Raw genomic sequence first — 24,106 nt, 5'->3', positions numbered from 1 at the left:
TTTCTTTTTTCACTTGAATGAATTTGAATTGAGAAAATTTCAAAAGAAAAACCAATTCTATCGTTCAATAAGAACTCTTGAATATCAAAGAAAATTTTTGTTTATACACGAAGAAAATGTATCGCTATTTCTGAAGTTATCGAATCAGAGGATAGTTTCTACTTAAGGTAGTACCATCGGTAATAGACTTGGCACTTAGAATTTAATGAAACTTGGCAAAGTTGTCCAGTATTATATCATAATTAACCAGTTAAATTTTTAGGACCTTCAGGCAACTGAAATAAAGAAATTTTAACATTGATCCTTATGGGAAATCTCAGAGACTTTATTTTATTTCACAAACCTGGACGTTCAGATTTTCATTTCTCTGAAGGCCCCTAAAAATTTAACTGGTTAATTATGATTTAATAATGGACAACTATTCCATGTTTCATTAAATTCTGAATGCAAAGTCAATTACCGAAAGTACTACCTTAAGTTTAAACTATTTTAAAACTATTCCAGGAAAATTTTACCAAAATTTTGTTTCTACAGTCAGTATTTCTAACCATTACAAACTTTGTATCTACATGTGACAAGAATATGCAAATTTATTTTTTGCTAAATTTTCCATTACGTTGTAAATTTTCTTGGTTTCATGTTCCTACAGTCCGAATTTTCGCTTCTAGGCTAAGTCCATTCTATTTTCTAAGTTTATATGACAGTTCTATTTTAATTTTGGTCAAGCAAACAATTGTCCGTCGCGGTATCAAAAATTTTTTTAACAAATAATTTTTGAATTTCTTACTTTGAGTTACTAAAAAATTTTGTCGCTCAAAATAGTCACTAATTGTATCTTATTTATGGCTCTTATAATTCGAGTATTTAGAACAATAAAATTATACAAAAATTTTCATAGAAACTACTGAAAACAATGGAAAATTAAAAAAAATAAATACATCACTGATACATTTTTTGGAAAATCTATGAAATACTTATGGAGTAGCGTCGGATCAGAATAAATTTTATTGAAACAAGTTCGTTTGTCTAACAATGAGTTAAATTAAAAATTCCATTAAATTTAACGTAAATTTTTATTATAAAACTAATTTCGATTATTTTTTCACAAAATTTTTTAAATATGTATAATCGTTAAAATTACGCACTCAAAAATCGAAATGAATTTTTAATAATTGGATACAAAAGTACATTAAAATCGACTTGAATTAAATTTTCTACAAAATTTCCATTGGCGTCCGACTCAAAAACAATAAATACCTTTTATAAAAATGACACAAAAGAAAAAAAAAATTATTTTCGAAAACGTTTTGGATACAATCGCACTTAATTATATTGGATTAAGAAAAAGCTAATTTTCCCTTAACTTTAATCGAAAATAAAAATATTTCAATTTCAGTATACTAATTTTCATCAAACCATTAAAAGTATTGGTGTACCACAAGGATCGATCCTAGGACCTTTAAAATTTCGATTACATTAAGAAATCAATCATATGCAATCATATGACGAGGAAAATTGATTGAACCGGATTTAAAAGACATTTTAAATTTATCACTAAGAATAATTCTAGATTATTTTCAAAAGAAAAACTTAAACAACTAAAAAAAAAAAAAAAGAAAAATGAAATTTTACCTTTCCATGAATAATTATTATGAAAAAACTAAATAAAATTACAAAAAGCGAAATAAATAAAACATCAAAAGAAAAATCAACACATTTGATAGGAACATGAAAGGATAAAAGACAAAAATTTTCACTTAACACTTAAAAAATATGTGAAAAACACTTTTGGTATAAAAAAAAATTAAATAAAAATAATACTGAGTCACATAATTTGTACATTTTTTTAAAATTTGCCGCTTATAATGTTTGGCCACATGGTCACAGTGTCACATGGCTTTGACGTATCACAGTCACACCGTTTTTTATTTTGAATTGTTGGGGGTTGGTTTGCGCGCTCCGATTGAGTATGCGAGTATCTTTGTTTTTGTTTTTGAAGACAATATCAACTACCACCCATGATGGGCCTCGATCGCGTATGGTATCAGTGTTTGTACTAACTTAAATGGATCGCGCACGCCACGGACTCTCAATACCTCTATACAATGTTGTTTTTTTATTGAGAGATGCACTTCTTATAAAAAAAATAAATAAATAACAAAAACAGATTCTGAAGCTTAGATCCATACCATTATATGTTTAAGTTTAATATGAACGGAATTAATACTCTTCAAAAACAATCTAGTATGGGTATAACCCACCATCACTCGACCAGATTCATCCATAGGTATTACACTCTCATCTGTAAAAAAATCGCCGATTAACTCACTCCTACTACTTTTATGTACTTCTAAACTTATCAATTTTTTATTTTTTGTATTGTTTATTTCATATATGAATAATAAACCTTTGTAATCAATTTAATCAAATCATTTCACTTTTCAAGATTATCCTTTTACAAAACTTTAAAGGATGCTGCAAATTGTAGATGCAATTCCGCCTTCATAACAAGGAAATTTTTCTATTTTTTAACCTCCAAAGGCAAAAGGACCTCCAATGTCCTTATAATGTGGGGGTCGACCCACTAAAACCACTTCCCAGTAGGTTACACCTGAGCTGGGCTCATTTAGCAACTTTTCTGTTAAAAAAAAAGCGTTTAATCTCCGTAACAGAGATCACCCACATCATTATTTGTTAATCATTATTTATTAAATTACATTCATATATACAATTACATTTATGGTGTGGGTGGAGTCAATTACTTCGTTCTTATCCAAGCGACGACAATGTGATCGATTCTGCACTCCCATTAATTATAAATTGTTCACACTGCCGCTGCCTGGATTCGAACCCGCAACCTAAGTCTAAGTAGTCAAACGGTCAGAGACTAACACCTTTGATCAATTCTACCGCCTCATTAATTATAATTGCTCACACTATCGCTGCTTGGATTCAAACCCGCATCCTAATTTTAACGATGGTCATTTTTGACATCTATTATAGATAGGATTGATGAATATTTGAAGAAATTTTGCAAAATTTCATCATCAGTGCAATAGTAATAGCTCCATTTCCTTCGGAAATTCGCTCATATCCGGTTTTAAACTGAACATGTATTTCCGGTCTTCGGACAAAGCTATAAATTCTTTCAATAACTTTTGCTTACTACCAGCACTCAAATTGGATTAGTTTAATGTTTGCAAGACGCAAAAAAGATATCGTTTTCATGACTGAAAAATAATGTAAATAAGTGAAAACAAACAATTAACTGAGTTAATTGTTGAAACCATGTATAGACAGTGTTGGTTACGCAATCGTTTGTTTTTTATGTCATGTAAGTAAAAAAGATTGAAGAAGATTGTTTTAAAATATTTGGCTTCCATGAGCTACCATAAAGAATTGGACAGAAATATTTATAGCAGCTAATTTCTCCCATCTCAACCTTTTAACCATATTTCCTCGAAGAAAGATGGTTTTTTGGTAGCTAATGGATACCGATGCAAGGTTTTCCTCACACAAAAAATAATTAAAACGGTCATCTAGTTAAAAATTATTGCCCCAAAAAAGTCTAGCGCAATGGAGGAATACCCCATTGAAAGTTGAGTTTATTTTCATTCCATCGTAAAATTTTCTGTATTTAAGGATGTATGAGCATGACAACAATGTTTGATTTAAAGGCTCAAAATTTGTTTGTAGGTAGTCTTTTACTCAAAGAATATGTGGTTAAAATTTCAGCTTAGGTAACCGTGCAAATTTTTAAGAAAAAAGTCATTAAAAATCGATACAAAATACATTGGCTCTTATGGAGGAATCTCAAAAAACGACATATTTTGGAAGTTTTTGATAATTTTCATTTGGAATGAATGAAAACAAATTTAAAAAAAACTTTTTAATAGAAAGTAAACATATTAGCAATGAATTAGAAAAGAAAAAAACTAAGTGTCACCGTCCATATAAGGGATGTAAGAGCAGGGTAGATTAAGGGTTGAAATTATTTTTATCTTATTTTCAACTTTGATGATGAATTTTGTTATAACTTCATGAATGTAGACGAAAAATAAGAATAAAATTTTTCGATATGTGTCTTGGTTTTCGAAATATCGAAAGCTATATAATTCAACAAAATTTTCAATTTTCGATATTTTGAAAATTAAGCCAGATATCGAAAAATTTTATTCTTACTTTTCGTCTTATATCGTCAAGTTATAATATAAATTTATCATCAAAATTGAAAATATCTTTTTTTAAATTTGTGCCCCCACTACCATGCTCATACATCCTTAACTAACAAATACCATGGCAATAAAACTTTTAAATTTTTAATAGATCTCGAATATTAAAATCGTAAATATTTCTAATAAAGTTTTTTTATTTTTAATTCACAAGTTTTTGATTTTTCAAAAATTATTGTTTATCAATTGTAGAAGGTGTAAATTTAAAAAAAGATTGGTTAAGGTCCTGGATAACTCTTTAATTGGAGCACTGTTCGACTGCCTTTCATTTTCATTAAGGTACTATAAATACATTATGTAATATATTATACCTATAAGTAAGTTAATTCCCAAGTTTTTACGATGAGAAATTTTAATCGTAGAAAATAATTTATATAAAGGTGATCTTAAAATTAGTATAGGAATATTTCCACATATCCGGTTATCTATTTGTCCACAACAAAGTTACGAACCTAAGTTCATAAATGAGCAAAATCAGTGGCGTAACTATACCATCTGAGGCCGGTGGCAAATTCTTTTGATGGGACCCTATCAGTAAGAATTTTTTCGTTGTAAGTAGTTATCCAACACTAATAACAATTTTATTTTCAAGAGCATGGGTTTATACATTTACAATTAACTAACAGTTTAATTTCAGTCAGATATTTATAAAGAAAAATCTTTTCTTCGAGCTTTCGGTTCCGTAAAAGTTTCTTTAACATCATCCAAGTTTAAAGATTGGGCCATAGAATTTTCAATAGACAGAATAGCCAAGTTAGATAAATCTGTCTTGTCCCATAGAGTTTCTTAAATAGATTTTTATTAATTTTAGTTTTGAAAATGATACGTTCAGCACTAGCTGTAGTCACAGGAATTGTAACAAATAAAATCAATGCAGTGCATACTTCAAGAAAGCTGCAGGACATAAAATGATTCTTTATTAAAAATTAAATCAGCAAGGTCTCTAATACACGAGGACTTTTCTATTTCGTCTCTGAAAGTGGACCGATAACTGAAAATTTCCCTGGCAAATGATTCAGATATGTCTTTTTTATGTCAACAAATTCAAGAGCTTTTTAATTAAATCTGTGTCATTTGTAAAGTTGAAGGCTGCAAAACACTAAAATTGGAATGAGGTCAATGATGATAAGAAAAACGAAGAAAATTAAAAAAAAAAAAAAAAAAAAAAAACCGTTGAAATTTAAAAAACAAGGAACTCGTTTCCACAAATTCGAGTCAAGTTGGTTAAAATTGGTTAGACAAAACAACTTCAAAAAAAATTTCACTTTTTATGGATTTACGGAGTATTTGTATGAAACAAAGATAATAAAAAAAAATTCCGATACCGGGAATCGAACCCGAGCCTCCTGGGTGAAAGCCAGGTATCCTAGCCACTAGACCATATCGGACTGTACTTAAAATGAAACGCGATTTCAGTTGATTATTAATGATGTCCACAATACTCGATTAAATATGTTCACTTTGAACAAACTTTCCGAATCTTGAAGACGCTCATCTTCACAAAGTTCGTCAAAATGGAGTTTTTCCTTTCTCTCAAGAGTTTTAGAAAATTCAGGGGTTATGGACCATTTTTCTGCTACACTATTCCATTTTTAAATTTACAAATTAATGTCGATACCTTTCCAATTCTTCTAGACAAATTTTCAAACTGTTTTAAGCCATTTGAAAGATTTATGGCTTTAGAGTGAAGTACTTTAGAGGCTGTATCGTTAGTTAAAAATAACATAGTAAAATTGTAGTTTTCGATCTTGAATGAAACAGCTTCATTTCTCTTGAGTCGGGGGACCATAGCATTTTGCACAGTCCTGTCAACCTAAAGTTACGTCACTGATTAAAGAGCACCTTCCTCTACGTGCGTTATGTTTTCTTCTCTCCAAATTTTTGTAAGGATATGAAAACAATAGATATGATTTAGTTGAAGGATTTAATAATCATTGTATATATTTGAGACGGAACAAAAATTGTACGTTCACTATGTGGATTTATAATATACAATCTGAGAAGTCCTCAGCCCTCGGTTAGATAAATGTTCTCTTCGTCTTTTTAAACTACATTACCTTTCACAAAACATATTAATCATACGGTACTCAAAATGTTTCTAATATGTAATTATGTTAAAGGTCATATTTATTTATTTATAGAAATAAAACATCTTTTGTTTTTAATAAATCACATTCTACCAGATCTAAGAGTTCAATCTTTAAGGCCAGCATCACACGCACAATATTATTGAGTCAATATTGATATTGAGCAATGTATTGATTGTCTGAGGAGTATATTGAAACAATATCAAGTGAAAACATACAATTGACTGAGTTAATTGTTGAAATATCATGTATAGACAGTGTTGATTACTCTATCACATTACACATACATATATGTCACACATATATAACTGATAATCCCATATTAATACATAACATAAAATTTGCATCTAATTTACACTCTCACGGGTGAACAGTGATGTTTACAAAAAATGTTTCAAACAAAAGTTGTTTATTTTTTTATAAAAAACATTTTTTTCATTTAAACTTTTGCTCAATCTCTAACGGTTAAGAAAATGGGTCCTACGGACCGAAGACCCAATTGACCTATGTTGCTCATTTGCGAACTCGACCTTAGTTTTTACGCCCTGAGTACGCTATAAAATTTCAGCTTGGTATATTTTTTGATTTTTGAGTTATCGTGTCGACAGACAGACTGGCAGACAACCGAAAATGGATTAATTAGATGATTTTACAAATATCTATATCAAAAAATGGTTGGTAGCATCAATAATTTTAAGCGTTTCAAACTTGAGACTAAAGTTAGTATACCTTGATATATTTCATTCACCTGACGATTGTGCTAAGAGTTTTCAAGTTACTCTTCAAAATACATCAAAGTTTTCCTTAGAGATTGTTTGAGATTTCTGCTGAAATTTCGAAAACTATTTCCTCTATCGAAAACTAAACCGGATTTTTCTAATTTTATGGTCAAAATTACCTTATAAACAAAGTTTTATTAAAGTTATCGTTAGTCAAAAATAAATTATGAAATTTGAAAAAAGTTAAAATTTATGTAAAAACATACTTAAATATTCTGATTTCGAGTCATAAAAGCACATTTTTATTTTAAAATATTAAAATTAAAAATCGTAATTTTTAAACTGTATATCACGTGACCTAAAACGCGGGCAAGCCTTGATGTGAAGTCATAGCGGTATGAGTCATAGACCATCAATTAGTTCAGTGTAGACAGCTGGGTATAATATATCCATAGAGAATAATAAGTATTTATATTTATTATAATCAGATGTCTATGAATATATCTGTCAAACTTATTTGTGTTATTTCGTATAGTGATACCCATATTACGTCATCAAATTGGATGTCTACGTTTTTAACAGTTTAAAAAGGTTTAAAATTTAAGTTTTTGGCAAGAACGTTTGTGTATTGTTCCGAAATAAATTTATTGTTGGCTTTTTATTAGCAAAATCAACATTTTGAAGTACTTTTTCAAAAATAGTAGAATACCCTATTGTACATTTTAAGTATCACTGATGTAAGTGGCAACATGCTGAGGAATGTAACCATCTAGTACACTACAGTATACTACGAGAACTTACCATCTCTTTTAAAATGCAATTGTTAAAAATTCGATCGCGATCCATACTCGCCTGGCAAATATAGTACGGTCTTTAAACTTTTAAACACTTTTTTTTTATTTCTTCTTAAACAAAGAACAATTTTTGTTTTTGTTTTTAAATGTATATTATTCTAATGACGATTCTTTTTCAATCGTATTTCATTTCACATAGAGTCAACAAAATTTTTATTCACTACAATTTTTTATTTAAGGATGTAAGAGCATGGCAACAATATTTGATTTAAAAGCTCAAAATTTGTTTATAGCCAAAATTTTACTCAAAGAATATGGGGTTAAAATTTCAGCTTAGGTATCCGTGCAAATACAGTAAAACCTGGATAAGCGATAGTTCAAGGGAGCACAATCTCATTTTCGCTTATAGAGGTTTCTCACTAACCCGAGTTTCTCGCTAACGCAGGTACATGGGAAGCGTTTCTTTCATATAGAGGTACGCAGTAATAATAATAAGTCACAGCAAGTACGAATGTAGTAAAAATGTAGTAAAAATAATATAAATAAATAAAGCTCGACTGTCGCTTATAGAGGTATAGATAAGTAGCAGTCTCACTTACGAAGGTCCATGTGGGAAAAGCGACTCTCTCTTACAGAGGTTTTTGTTTCTCGCTAATAGAGGTTTTAGGAGCTTAAAATGACGGGTCCTGGTTATTACTCTCACTTATAAAGTTTTCTCACTTGTCCAGTTCTCACTTACCCAGGTTTGACTGTATTTAAGAAATATATCATTGAAAATCGATATAAAATACATTGGCTCTTACGGAGGAATCTCAAAAAACGACATATTTTGAAAGTTCTTCATAATTTTCACTTGGAATGACTGAAAACAAATTTAAAAAAAACTTTTTAATAGAAAGTAAACATATTAGCAATGAATTAGAAAAGAAAAAAACTAAGTGTCACCGTCCATATAAGGGATGTAAGAGCAGGGTAGATTAAGGGTTGAAATTATTTTTATATTATTTTCAACTTTGTTGATTAATTTTGTTATAACTTCATGAATGTAGACGAATAATAAGAATAAAGTTTTTCGATATGTGCCTTGGTTTTCGAAATATCAAAAGATGATAATATAATTCAACAAAAGATTCAATTTTCGATATTTTGAAAAATAGGCCAGATATCGAAAAATTTTATTTTACCGTAACCCATGACTACCCTGACTACTCGTGACTAAAAAACATTAACAAATTTCGTCGAAAAGTGGTGAAAATAATCAAGAGAATATTAAATTAATACTAGGGGAACATGTTTTTAAAATAGTTTCAATTACAATACCTTTACAGTTGCTGATTCATTTCTTAATGATTTCTTCAGTATAAGGATCTCACCAGGTACCTCTGAGACCAATTCTGTCACGATATTTGTGTTCACCGATCCCGAAAACTTCCGTGTAACGAGTTTGGACTGATTATATGACGAATTTCTCGATAACTCCAGGAGACGGGGATACCGTTGCACCAGGTACCTCTGAGACCAATTCTGGTACGATATTCGTGGTCAGCGACTCCAAAAACTCCCGTGTAACAAGTTTGAAATCATTTTCATCACTATTAACCGAATTGTAAATTTAATTTTAACGGTCACTGCAATTATAAAATGCATATTAATTATGCTAATTGCATATTTATAATTTCTTATCAATCAGACTAGGTCACAAAATTTTCTGACGCTCTAACGAATCGAATAGAGAAAATTCAAATCTGACGTACTGCTCAAATTTTTCGAACTGATCATTTTTTGTGCTTCGTCGATATGTTGCATGTTCTCGTGACCCATAAGGAAGTTTGTCCCATAATCAACACAATAGGCATTACATTATTATTTTTATTATTGGTTTAATTATTTAATAATTCCTGATAAAAAGTTTTTGATCGATTTAATTTTTAATGGTAAAATTATTAATTAATAATTATCGATATTATTATCAATAACAATTATCACTTGATAATTAATCAACAAGCCCTAATTAAGAAATATTTCTGTAGCCCCCTGTATGTGTTAAAAATATTCGAGATAGTTAATTAAATAATTTTGGTAACAAAAAAAAGTTACTATATTTGACAATTAATAAAAATTTGTTTACATTAATAAAAATTTCATACTTGTTAAAGCATGACATAACACTTCAAACTGAATACCAGTGAAATAACTTTTACAGTGAATTTTAAAACTTTTTGGAAAAAGTATGGATTCAGTTCCATTGACGAAAACTATGGATTCACCAGCGTTTGCACGAGTTTCAGTGGATTCACGAGTCGGTTCATTGGATTCGCCAGCATGTATTTGGTTTGTTTATAATTTTTTATTTTTTTGTTACCACGTTTTTTGAAGTTTGTACACAATATTCTTATTTGGGTTAATTTTGAGGTGCCCAAAATATTAAATAAGTTACAAAAAATGTATTTAAAAATTATAGCAAAATATTTTGACTTAAATTTAAAAAAAGAAAATCTTTCAGGTTGCAATGTTTACTTGTTTCCATAATTAGTGTGGAACTAAACAAAATATGGAAAAAAAGCCACTTTTACAGTTTATTTTACCAAATATTAAGGAAGTACTAGCAGTGTAGATAAAAATTGAAATTTTTTATCAAATTTTCAACTTTGATCACGAATTTTTCTTGATGAATTTAAACGAAAAGTATGAATACAATTTTTCGATGTTTGACTCAATTTTCGAAATACCCAAGACTGAATAATTAAACCCAAATTTTTAATCTTTATTTCATTATGTATTATTAATGAAATATATATCAAAGTATACTAATTTAGGTCCCAAGTTTGTAACGCTTAGAAATATTGATGATATGAACAAAAATTTGGCATAGGTGTCTGTCCATCCGTGATCACGATAACTTAAAAACAAAAAGAGATATCAAGTTGAAAATGATCAAGTGAGTTTGAGTTAGAAAATAGTGTTTCTACATTCAATGACGTACTCAAAATCCAAGAAAATTAATTTCGTGTTATCACACGTAAATTTTATTCAATTTTAATAAAGCAAATATGAAATCCAGATAAATTTGGGTTATAATTTTCCAATTTTTGATTAAATTTGCTATATTTTAATAGAATTACCAAATCCATTTAATTCCAAGGGTTATCCTATTATTAAAAATTTATTAAATTGAAAATACGTTAGCAGTTGAGTAGAGGCAAGATTTACAACAGATTTGTGATCAGTATTGCCTATATGACGTTTCTATATTTGAAACTGAAAATGCAGTGCTATTCATTCATTTACAGTTCGTTAAACTTAATTTAGATCAATTTTCGAAGCCGTTTTCACAAAAGTTTAGGAAAAGGTATCATATTTTTTGTAAGAACTGTCTGTAAATTTTTATAATTACAATACATTTTGTAAGGTATTTTAACCCACTTTTGGCGTAAATAGACTAAACCCGTGATTTTCAACACTGACCAACTCAACCTGTATTTTATTATTTGAGAGGGGAGGAGTAAATTTTCATTAAAACAAATTCCAAGTTTAATTGGAAATAAATTCATAGTAAATATTCAAAGACTTAAAAAAGTTTTTTCGAGATAACACTTAAATATATTTGCAAGTAATTCTTATCAAATTGAAACTAATTCAACAACTATTAATTAAACTAATTTTGTTGCGACGGCGGGAATCGAACCCACTACCCTAAGCATACCGCGAACGGAATTGGTTACGCCTTAACCAACTGAGCTAATAGGGCGACAAAAAAACGAGATAATGCCTAATTTTTCAATTTTGACATTTTTGACATTCTTTTCAACTCTCGAGAGAATTTTTTAATATCGAGAGTTTTACATGCTTTGACCCTCGAATTCGCGAACTTTGCAACTGATTATCTTGCGATTTAAACGATCAAAAATTCTACAACTTCGGGATTTTACAGCTAACATTATTCTGGAAATATCTTAATTGCAAATAAATGACTGATAAGTGAAAAATAGGGACTTTCCTGCTCAGTGGAATATCATCTGAAAATTTAAACATAATCAGGTCCAGATCTGATTCGCAATTATTTAAGTCTATAAGATTCTGATGTGAATGACAAATAAATAATTGATAAGAAAAAACCGTTTTTAATAAGAAATGATATAAATATTTTTATTGGTATCGGGTGCACTTCACATACTCAAATTTTTATTGACATTCAATTAGTAAATACTTGATTATTCATCTGTAAACACATCAAAATCAAGAAAATATAATTTTTGACTTAAAATTTCAATGTCTTTGTCAGCCAGAATATTTGATTAATTACTCAACACACAAAATTCAATTCCAAAAATGATTACTTGCGATGAAAAAGAAAATTTAATTCTGTACGATTTAACTTCGAAAATGATAAAAAATGGGGTAAATAGTAATTTTTTGTTTGTTTTTTAGTTATCGGCAACAGTCTGGAAGTCGTGGACTTTATGGGAGTGTAACATCGAATACAAGTGGAACACCAAAAAGTATTATTTATTGTGTACATGGTCGTCCAAGTACGGGATGTTGTACGGTGTCCGAAGGTGAAATTATCGATCCACAATCGGAAGATCAAGATCCAATTATATCATTTAAAAATACAAATCAAATACGTAAGTAATTGTGATTTTTTTTTTGTATTGTTGTTGTTGGTATTATCAGAGAATTTTCCTTATCATTTTCACCCGAAACCAATAACAATTATCTTTTATTATATAATGAACAGGAGCGTAATAGTTACTAATCTGTAGGATTTGTTGGAAAATCAATCCGATAACAATATTTATTTTCTAATTTTGGCTGAAATATTTCGGTTATATTTTAAAAGAGAATTTTTGAAAAGAAAATTGTGTCCACTGTTTCTAAGGTTTTATTTTCCCTTTATTTTTGTTTGGACAACATAGAAAATTTGTGGTAGTGACCCTACGGTGGAGTTCCACCAGGTGAAGTTATGAGCAGGCGCTGAAAATGTTATCAAATTTCCACTTGTTCAATTTTGTGAGCATTTCAAATACTACAACAAGAGTAGCAAATACTACAGGCCCTGTCGAAGGCCTCCCCCCTCCGGTAGATTTACGGCGCACAAAAAACTGGACAAATATAAGGAAAGTAAGCGAAGGAGGCGAATTTTTGTCAAAGGGCCTCCCCCGTTGGGATCCCCAGGTAGATTTACGAAGACTAAAAAAGAAACACACCCGTTGATAGAATTCACTATAGGCCACGACACTGAGCTCAAAAGGGCTCAAAAAAAAGCTCAAGTGTGACTCAAAAGGGCTTTTATACAGTAACTTAATTCACATACAAACGCTTTAACTTCCTTGGAACACCCAAAATCGTTGTCATATCGATAACCTTCGATACAATGCAAAGACGGAGCCAGGAAAAAATGGGCTTTTGATTTCTAAGTTTGGGAGGGGGGGGGTTTGTATATAATAAAGTATATTTCAAGAGAAGTTTAATCGAATTCAAGTTTAAAGAAAAGCTAGAACTACAATCAACCCAACTTTCTATTGCAATAAATATAGTTTTGCAATCGACAAAATTGAAAAAAAAATTTAAACAAACAGTTAACTTAGTTAATTGTTGAGATACCCTGTACAGAAAGTGGTGAATGTTAGAAGGAACCACTGATGTTTACGAAAAAAATGTTTATTTTTTTATTCCAACAAAATTTGTTTATGTATCACTTGTTACTTTTGTTCTATCTCTAACGGTTTACAAGATGGATCCTACGGACCCAAAACCCGAATCACATATCTTGCTAATTTACGAACACAAATTCACTGTTAACGCCCTGAGCAAGCTATCCAAATTTTAGCTTGATATTTCTTTTCGGAAACACAACTGGAAATGGACTAATTAGATAATTTTATGAATACCTATACATTTTTTTGGAAAATCAAAGTTTGATCCCTTTTTTTGCTATAAAACATTTGAAAAATTTCTTGGAAAATCTCACAACCATATCAACTGAATTTTTCAAACAATTCATTACAAATGTTTTTAATTAATAATTTATTTAACTCATTTATTTTCTAAATATTTTCCAATTATAAATTTTAATAATGGAAACTCAATTACGTTGATAAATACACAATTATTGAAAAATTTTCAATTTTAATATTTTTTTTTTTTTAATTTAAAGGACAAACCTTGAACATATTGTATAATAATCACAGTGGAAATTTCTCTTGATATATAGATGATTTTTTTAAATATTTCTAAATGTTATACAAACAAATATAGTATAGGCAACTTTTATTACACACTTGAGATATTTAAGCCTATACAATTATTTAAAAACATCAACAGTAGCTATAAACTTATTCTCCTGATATTTTTAATAAAAGGTATAAAGCACGAATTTTCGCTATCATTCACCTTTGTCACAAATTCTGGAACCATAACTCCACATTCTTGAAACCCGTTACAGTAAGGTTATTATTGACTACAGATTTGAAAAGTATGACCCAAACTTAGTAGGATTACATACTTGGTTTATCAAAATTGGATATAATTTGGATATGGTAGAGCAAAATTAAAATTTTTGGATTTTGATGACGTCATTAAGTTAAAAAACTCGATTTTATGATATTACAGCCAAATTTTATCCGATTTGAATGGAATTTTTTTTGAAACCCACTAATTTTGGGTCATTCTTTTCATCTATGATGTTACTTTTTCGCTCCCATTTATCTTTGTCACAAATTCCGGAACCAGGACTCCACATTCTTGAAACCCGTTACAGTTAGGTTATTTTTGACTACAAATTTGAAAAGTATGACCCAAATTTAGTAGGATTATATACTTGGTTTATCAAAATTGGATATAATTTGGATATGATAGAGCAAAATTAAAATTTTTGGATTTTGATGACGTCACTAAGTTAAAAAAATCAATTTTATGATATTACAGCCAAATTTTATCCGATTTGAATGGAATTTTTTTTGAAACCCACTAATTTTGAGTCATTCTTTTCATCTATGATGTTACTTTTTCGCTCCCATTTATCTTTGTCACAAATTCCGGAACCAGGACTCCACATTCTTGAAACCCGTTACAGTTAGGTTATTTTTGACTACAAATTTGAAAAGTATGACCCAAATTTAGTAGGATTACATACTTGGTTTATCAAAATTGGATAAAATTTGGATATGATAGAGTAAAATTAAATTTTTTGGATTTTGATGACGTCATAAAGTTAAAAAATTCGATTTTTTTGGTAACACAAGCAAATTTGATCGGATCTTATTGGAATTTTTTTTGAAACCCACTATTTTTGGGTCATTCTTTTCAGCTGTGATGTCAGTTTTTCGCTAGTTATCAGTTATGTTCTTAATTCCGGGACCGGGACTCCACATTCTTGAAACTTATTAGAGCTAGGTTAATTTTGATCACAAATTTGAAAAGTATGACCCAAATTTAGTAGGATTACATACTTGGTTTATCAAAATTGGATATAATTTGGATATGATAGAGCAAAATTAAAATTTTTGGATTTTGATGACGTCATTAAGTTCAAAAAATCGATTTTATGATATTACAGCCAAATTTTATCCGATTTGAATGGAATTTTTTTTGAAACCCACTAATTTTGAGTCATTCTTTTCATCTATGATGTTACTTTTTCGCTCCCATTTATCTTTGTCACAAATTCCGGAACCAGGACTCCACATTCTTGAAACCCGTTACAGTTAGGTTATTTTTGACTACAAATTTGAAAAGTATGACCCAAATTTAGTAGGATTACATACTTGGTTTATCAAAATTGGATAAAATTTGGATATGATAGAGTAAAATTAAATTTTTTGGATTTTGATGACGTCATAAAGTTAAAAAATTCGATTTTTTTGGTAACACAAGCAAATTTGATCGGATCTTATTGGAATTTTTTTTGAAACCCACTATTTTTGGGTCATTCTTTTCAGCTGTGATGTCAGTTTTTCGCTAGTTATCAGTTATGTTCTTAATTCCGGGACCGGGACTCCACATTCTTGAAACTTATTAGAGCTAGGTTAATTTTGATCACAAATTTGAAAAGTATGACCCAAATTTAGTAGGATTACATACTTGGTTTATCAAAATTGGATATAATTTGGATATGATAGAGCAAAATTAAAATTTTTGGATTTTGATGACGTCATTAAGTTCAAAAAATCGATTTTATGATATTACAGCCAAATTTTATCCGATTTGAATGGAATTTTTTTTGAAACTTACCAATTTTGGGTCAAGTTTTTCATCCTTAGAAAAGTAGAAAATAATTATTTCTGTGAGTCAATGATCACACATGGCTATTTATAAAAGCTTGAGGCGCTCCGAATCTTGATATTTTGATATTTTCAATTGAGCATCTCCAGCTTTCACTAACAGTCATGTATGAGTGACTCATAGAAGTAATTATTTTGTACTTTTTAGTACAATAGAAGCTTGTCCTTTACAAATTATTTTTTATCAAAATTTTATACATAGATTTTAAGATAATTTTGGTAACGCCTGTATTTTAATAAACTGGAGTAGATCTGTATTAAAAAAATTTTTTCCTATAAAATTAGATAATTTATCAAATAAAATTAAGTTATTAACCAATTATAGAAAATTTGTTTAGGAAAAATTTATTTTGATTTGTAAGTAGTTATATTTTCAATTGCTCACATGTTGAGTTGTATTTTAAATATTTAAAAAAAAAAAAAAATAGTATTCCTAGAAATTTTCACTGATAAGAAATTTTTCTGATATAGCTTCTATTTTTAATATTATTATTATGTCTGGTGTAAACACAGAAAACCGAAGAAAATTTTCAATAAATACTCAATAAAATGCACTGAAATATTTCTGAAGTGTTTCGTTTTTATAAAAGTAAGTTTTACATTTTATCCAAATCGTAAACCAAAATTTTTGTAATTTTTACGATTTTAGTACATTCGAGTTTTTGTACTTAAGTTTTTAAAAATTGCTTAAGTTTTAAGGATTGGAATTTTGCTAGAGATTTCAATAAAATTTTATAAATACATTTTTTGATGAAAATAGTTCCCAAAATTCACAAACAAATCCAAGGTCTTCAGTCTTTTTATTATGATTTTTCGTTGAAAGTTGACTGAAAAAATGATCAATCATGTAGGTTATCCTTTTCAATTGGATATTTCTATATCAAAAAATCTAGAGAGTTTGATAAAAAACTATCTAAAATATTTAGACAATCTTGTAGTTTATAAAAATACCATAAAAATATAATATGATGAATCTTCGATGAACTCATAATTTAATTATGAGTTCATCGAAGATTCATCATTTGACGAACAGAGACGACTATTGTTAGTTTATTGATGATTGAAGAGAGATATTTATATTATCAAATTTATATGCATCACTTGTACACAATATATTATATATTTTTGTAGTTGTGTAGTATTGTAAAGCTATAAATAACTCATTACTTGACAACAAAGCATGTATTTAGTTTATATGTATATACCGTGCAATAAACCAAAACTTTTTTAAAAGAGTAACGCCTTAGACCGCTCCACTACTGAGCCGGTTACGTAACAACCACGTACTACATAGTATCCGAGTTTACTGCACTCTACCCTATCGAAAATCGATCACTCAAGTAAAATATTGCATCCGATTAATTATGTAAAGAAATCGTAAGTGAAAAATTACAGCCAATTGAGAAAATAAATGCGTTTTTTACCTAACAATAGAGTTACTCCAATTGTTAGCCAGACTAATTGTTTTGATAACAATAGAAGTCTAAATAAACTTAATGTTATCAGCTGGTTAACAAAAAAGTGTAAAGTATTTTTTTTTTTTTTGATTATTTAACTATTTCAAGGTCATTCAGGTGCTTCAATTTTTATCTCAGAAAATTTATAAAAATAATTTATAGTAAACAAATTCAATAATTTTTAGTTGAGATTGTATTGTTTCAGTGAGAACATGCGTTCAAAATTTCAAAATTAGTTCAATTGTTTGATTTTTTCTTTTTTTAATATTGTTATGGTTGAATTTACAGTGTCCGCAGATCATTGTCATCGTAGTCGAAATGAAGAAATTGATAAGAAAGCCCGACGAAAATTGTTAATTGCCAGTATTTTGTGTGTGTTGTTTATGGTTTGTGAAGTTGTAGGTATGAAAATTTTTTTTTAAGTTCAAAATTTTAGCGTACCCTTTTTCATTCTCTGGCCAGAGCAATCGTTACGATTGTCGTTGTTTTGACAATTTCTAATTTTAGATTAGCAACTTATCTAAAAACAAGTGAAAACAAACAATTGACTGAGTTAATTGTTGAAATACCATGTATAGACAGTGTTGATTACTCTATCAAATTATATATGCATTAATGTCACACATACATAACTGATAATCCCATATTAATACATACTATAAAATTTGCATCTAATATGTGCCCTCATGAGTAAACAGTGATGTTTACAAAAAAATGTTTCAAACAAAAGTTGTTTATTTGATAAGGAACATTTTTTATATTTAAACTTTTGTTCTATCTCTAACGGTTTACAAGATGGGTCCTACAGACCCAAGACCCATTACGAAGTCGACCTCACTTTTTATGTCCTGAATGTGTGTCCTGAATTTCAGCTTGATATTTTTTTTCGTTTTTGAGATATCGTGTTCACAGGGAACGACGGACGGACAACCGAAAATGGACTAACTAGATGATTCTATGAACACCTATACAAAAATTTACTAACTTATAACTGAGGAGTCTTTTATTTAGCCCATAATTTTGGCGTATTAATTAGTTTTAACAACTTCGTTAATTTTTTTAGGTGGTGTACTTTCCAGTAGTTTAGCAATCGCAACAGATGCCGCACATTTATTAACGGATTTTGCCAGTTTTATGATTAGTTTGTTTTCATTATGGATGGCAACTCGACCCGCTACACAACGAATGCCATTCGGTTGGTATCGAGCCGAAGTTATTGGAGCGTTAACATCTGTCTTAATGATATGGGTGGTTACTGGTATTCTTGTCTACATGGCAATACAACGTATTATTGAAGATACCTACGAAATCGATGCCACTATTATGTTAATTACATCCGGTTTTGGTGTCTTGGTTAATATTGTGTAAGTAAAATTTCAATAAAACTTTATAAATACATTTTGTTGATTAACAAAGTTTAAAAAAATCATCAAAAATTCTTAGGTCATCGGGCTTTTTATTACTTTTTTTATCGTTCAAAGTTGGCTGAAAAAATGATGAATCATAAAGGTTATCCTTTTCAATTGGATATTTCTATATCGAAAAATCTAGAGAGTGTGATAAAAAACTATCTAAAATATTTAGACAATCTTGTTGTTTATAATAATACCATCAAAATATAAGATTGTCGATGATACCAAAACAAAATTTTAATTTAATTATGAATTCATCGAAAATCCATCATTTGATGAAACAGAGGCGACTATAGTTAGTTTATTGATGATTGAAGAGCGATATTTATATTATCAAATTTATAAGCATCATTTGTACTCAATATATTGTATATTTTTGTAGTTGAGTGGTATTGTAAAGCTAAAAATAACACATTATTTGATTTCAAAGCATGTATTTGGTTTATATGTATGTACCGTGCAATAAACCAAAACTTTTTTACAATACTGTAGGTTTATAATCACCTTAAGTGTGCCAGATCCTTTCACAGAAGCCCGGATTAACCATTAGTCTGAGTAGGCAACCGAGAAGGACATGGAAGGGCAAATTGTCCCAACTTGATTTTCCACCTATAGTCCAAAAATTCCTGTTTTGTGGGCAAAACAAATCTTCTTGGTCGAAAAGCAAGACATGCCCACATATGAAGCTATTTTTATAATTTTTACTAATGCCTCCTATTTAAAGCCTCTAAAATTTTCAGTTTTTGTTATTCTTCGCAATAAATAAGTTCAATAACCGAATTCGTTTAGAAACAAATCAATTGACCTCTAAAGATAAAGTCTTATCAGTACCTCCTTATCACCGCACGTTTCTAAGATAACAATTTTTTGATCAATTGTTATGTTTAGTATGGGATTAACATTACATCAACACGGCCATACACATGGAGGTGGATCTTCACATTCACATGGACGAGGATCTTCACATCACGATCATAGTAAACCGTCTTCGAATAAGCCTGGTGAATCGCATATAGATCCAACAAGTTTAGTTGGAGATAAATCTAAACAGGAAGGACATGCTACTTCCGATGTGGAATCGGCAGTTCATGCTAATGAGGATACAAATATAAATGTACGCGCCGCGTATATTCACGTTTTGGGTGATATTATACAAAGTTTGGGTGTCTTAATCGCTGCAGTAATTATCTTTTTCAAAGTAAGTATACAAATTTCAAAAAATTTCACTACCTTGCCAAAAAAGTGGGCATCGAAATTCAAAAATATAGGGCTTTATTTATTTTTACTTCAGGCGATGTCATTGAAAAATTGTCGTATTTATCAAACTCTATCGAGTCTCCAATTTCGATAGTTTTCGAGATAACGATCAAAAATCGATCCGCGATAGTGGTTTTCTCAGAATCTACCCTCCCAATCGCCAAATAAACCCGATTTTTGAATTTTTTGGATCAAATTTACCTTATAAACTGAGTTTTATCAAATTCCAGAATAAAAAAATTTTCACGATTTTTTCGATTTTTTCCAAGGGGTACCCCTTAATAAAATTTCAAAAATTCGAAAAAAATTTGGCATTTCCAATTTTGATAAAACTTTGCTTATAAGGTAATTTCGACCCAAAAATTACAAAAATCGGGTACATTTAACTATTAAACGAATAGTTTTCGAGATAACATCAAAAATCGATTCGAAACATCGTTTTTCTCAGAAACTACTCGCCCAATCGCCAAATAAACCCAATTTTTGAATTTTTTGGGTCATTTTTACCTTATAAACTGAGTTTTATCAAATTCCAAAATAAAAAAATTTTCACGATTTTTTCTATTTTTTTGAAGGGGTACCCCTTAAGAAAATTTCAAAAATTCGAAAAAAATTTGGCATTTCCAATTTTGATAAAACTTTGCTTTTAAGGTAATTTCGACCCAAAAATTACAAAAATCGGGTACATTTAACCATTAAACGAATAGTTTTCGAGATAACACCAAAAATCGATTCGAAATATCGTTTTTCTCAAAAACTATTCGCCCAATCGAAAATTGAACCCTATTTTTGAATTTTTTGGGTCAAATTTACCTTATAAACTGAGTTTTACCAAATTCCAGAATAAAAAAATTTTCACGATTTTTTCGATTTTTTCCAAGGGGTACCCCTTAAGAAAATTACAAAAATTCGAAAAAAATTTTGTATTCCCAATTTCAATAAAACTCATTATATAAGTTAATTTTGACCCAAGAAATGCAAAAATCGGATTCATTTGATGGTCGAATGCAATGTTTTTGAGATATCGTCCAAAGACTCAGCCGAAGAGCGATTTCCCAGATCGATTTCAGACAGTTTTCTAGATAAAAATCAATTTAGCTAAAAAAACGCTCGTTAGACCATTTTTCAAACAGTTTTTACAAAAAAGTTTAATAAACTTTTATTGAAAATACGGGAATTATCAGAAAACTTGCTGAAAATTTAACCTTGTGGAAATTGTGGAGCAGTTCTTAAAACTAACATTTCGCTATTATAATTTTAGCCGGAATGGAGGATGGTTGATCCAATCTGCACCTTTTTATTCTCAATATTGGTATTAGCTACCACATACGCCATTATCAAGGATACCTTATTGGTCCTAATGGAAGGTATGCCTCGTGGTATTGAATTCGTGGATGTAATGAATACATTCTTAAATATTGATGGAGTTGTTCGAGTCCATAATTTACGTATTTGGGCATTGAGTTTGGATAAAACAGCATTATCCGCACATTTAGCTATAAGTAAGTTGTTTTGATAAACGATTTTAGGTACTATTTCATCACATTTCGATTAAATTTAAATCATTGATGAAACTTTTAAATTCGTGTAAATTTGGATATCCAAATATCATAAAGCCAAACTTTATAGGAAAATCCTCAAGCTTGTCCGATTTTTATTTCAATATTACTGGTCAGAAAGAATTTATTCTATCTTTGTATACAGGCTAGGGATAGGGATATTTGCAGTCAGGGGATTTTTTGGCTACTTATTGTGCGATTTTCCAACCACAAAACTTTTCTTTTTTTATGTTCTTTCCAATGATTTATCTTAAAAATTGGGTTTGGAAGAATATTTTTCTACGACTAATAATTAGTCAAGCATTTGTACTGTAATATAGGCCATTTGCATTACTAACAGCTCAATAAATTGCCTAAAAGACTGAAATGTATAAAAACGGAACTTTAATCATTTAGCCAAACCCCAGATTGAAAAGCTACGAATAATTTGAGTCAATTTCTTTTTGGTTGGGACGTTACTTACCTTTTCAAGTCCTGTAACTAATTAATATACACTGTGTTGCAAAAGTCGTTAGCTATCTTTAGATGGATCTCAATTTTGCATCCATATTCTCTCCTTTTTTTGCTTTTTCCATCGACGTCTTAAAAAAAGGAACCTGGAATCGGGTGGAACCACCAGGGATGAATCCAATATTAAATTTAAGATAGAATTCAGGGTAAAAGAAACTCTACCTTCCGAAAGTTCCAACTTCCAAAAAATCAGCTGAAAAAGTTTCCGAACAAATGATCAATTTTTGGACACGTTGTAATTCTGATTTCGACGAATAAAAATAGACTGAATTGAAATCTCTTTTTTCCATTTTTATGGAGAAAAATTGAATCAATAATTTTAGGACTTTCCTAATCTATTCCTTTTTTCAGAACCTGGAGTCAGCCCACAAAGTATTTTACAATTTGCAACACGTCTTGTACATCAAAAATATGATTTCTTCGAAATGACCTTACAAATTGAGGAGTTTCAACCCAACATGGAGAATTGTAGTCAGTGTAAATTACCGCCGTAACTTCGTAAGTTTAGGTCTACGTCGAAAATTCGATCAAAATATATATTGTGTATATAACTTTCGTATTTATTTTGTTCTTGGAGTTTTTTCTTCAATTTCTTTAAGTATTTAAAAAGCGATTTTAATTTGATCCTTCGGTTTGAAAAATTCATTGCAAAAAATGAATCAAATTCAAGTCACTTGAAGTCAATTTTACCAACTTCTGTGATGTTGGAAACGACAGGGAATTTTATTCTCGACCAGGAAAATTTGAAATTGAACTCTAAAGACCTAATTCTTAACGATATCTTGGAATCCGTATATTCAGCAGGAATCTTTGTTTTTGGGATCAAATTACCTTGGTAAGAGTCTTTCTCTGATCCTTGAAATCGGAATGACGGAAAATTTTAATCTTGATTAGGGAAAATGATAAAATTATTTCTCCAAAATTGAACTCTTAAGACCTGAATTCTAACGATATCTTGGAATCCATATATTCAGCAGAAATCTTAACCATGAAATTTTGGTTTTTGGGATCCAATTACCTTGGTACAAGTTTTTCTGTGATCGGGGAAATGACGGGAAATTTTAATCTTGATTAGAGAAAATGATAAAATTATTTCTCTGAAATTTAACTCTAAAGACCTGATTCTTAACGATATCTTAGAATCCGTATATTCAGCAGGAATCTTTGTTTTTGGGATCAAATTACCTTGGTAAGAGGTTTTCTCTGATCCTTGAAATGACGGAAAATTTTAATCTTGATTAGGGAAAATGATAAAATTATTCCTCTTAAATTGGGTTAATCTCACTCCTAAACAGCAGCGCCACTATGGCCGTACAAAAATGGACTTCAATGTGCGAATCATCCTTGCAATGACATTTTCAAACCGACAACGGGGATCTTAGATCATCCGTACACTTCGTTCCAGATCAAATACGCATGTTTTTAGTTTCGTTTTCTGATCTTTGGGGCTGTACGTTTGGTTTACAGAACCCGATTAGGGACCATGGCTTTGATCAAATAAAAAAAAAAAAACAATTTTTTTAATTTATGTAATTTGTTTAATTTCATTTTGTTTTCATTATTTTTAATAATTATATTAATTACAATAAATTTTTTCTAAACAAAAAAAAAAAAAAGTAAAAATAAAAATTCGACCATAAAAAAATTATCTATTTTTTGTTATAAATAAATAATTATTTTCAAAAAAAATAAAAATATATTCAGTAAAGATCACCATACACGATCAGTCAAGATTGGCAATGATTGTGATTAACATTCTATTTTGGGCCTGGGGGGGGGGGGTATCAATGGCGTCAT

General features: G+C 29.6%; 1 protein-coding gene and 1 non-coding gene across 3 annotated transcripts; one reads left to right on the top strand and one right to left on the bottom strand.

Moving 5' to 3' along the window:
* Nucleotides 1-5,548: 5,548 nt before the first annotated feature.
* Nucleotides 5,549-5,620, bottom strand: Trnae-uuc. The gene has a single exon. It is a non-coding gene; the product is annotated as a tRNA-Glu (tRNA).
* A 4,377-nt stretch (nucleotides 5,621-9,997) lies between these two features.
* LOC123302757 (zinc transporter 2-like) lies at nucleotides 9,998-23,180 on the top strand. 2 transcript variants are annotated; one of them, XM_044885835.1, is made up of 7 exons: nucleotides 9,998-10,163; nucleotides 12,261-12,457; nucleotides 17,860-17,973; nucleotides 18,635-18,935; nucleotides 19,872-20,181; nucleotides 21,502-21,742; nucleotides 22,661-23,180. In XM_044885835.1, the coding sequence occupies exons 1-7, from the start codon at nucleotides 10,063-10,065 to the stop codon at nucleotides 22,801-22,803; spliced, it is 1,407 nt and encodes a 468-aa protein (XP_044741770.1). In that variant the 5' UTR covers nucleotides 9,998-10,062; the 3' UTR covers nucleotides 22,804-23,180. The 2 variants fall into 2 exon arrangements, with proteins under 2 accessions (XP_044741770.1, XP_044741771.1); XM_044885836.1 differs by lacking the exon at nucleotides 9,998-10,163 and adding an exon at nucleotides 12,066-12,196 and having other exon boundaries at nucleotides 22,661-23,179.
* The last annotated feature ends 926 nt before the right edge of the window (nucleotides 23,181-24,106 follow it).

Source organism: Chrysoperla carnea, chromosome X (genome assembly GCF_905475395.1).
Source record: "Chrysoperla carnea chromosome X, inChrCarn1.1, whole genome shotgun sequence".
Classification (NCBI taxonomy): Eukaryota; Metazoa; Arthropoda; class Insecta; order Neuroptera; family Chrysopidae; genus Chrysoperla; species Chrysoperla carnea.
This window is presented reverse-complemented; position numbering and strand designations above follow the sequence as displayed.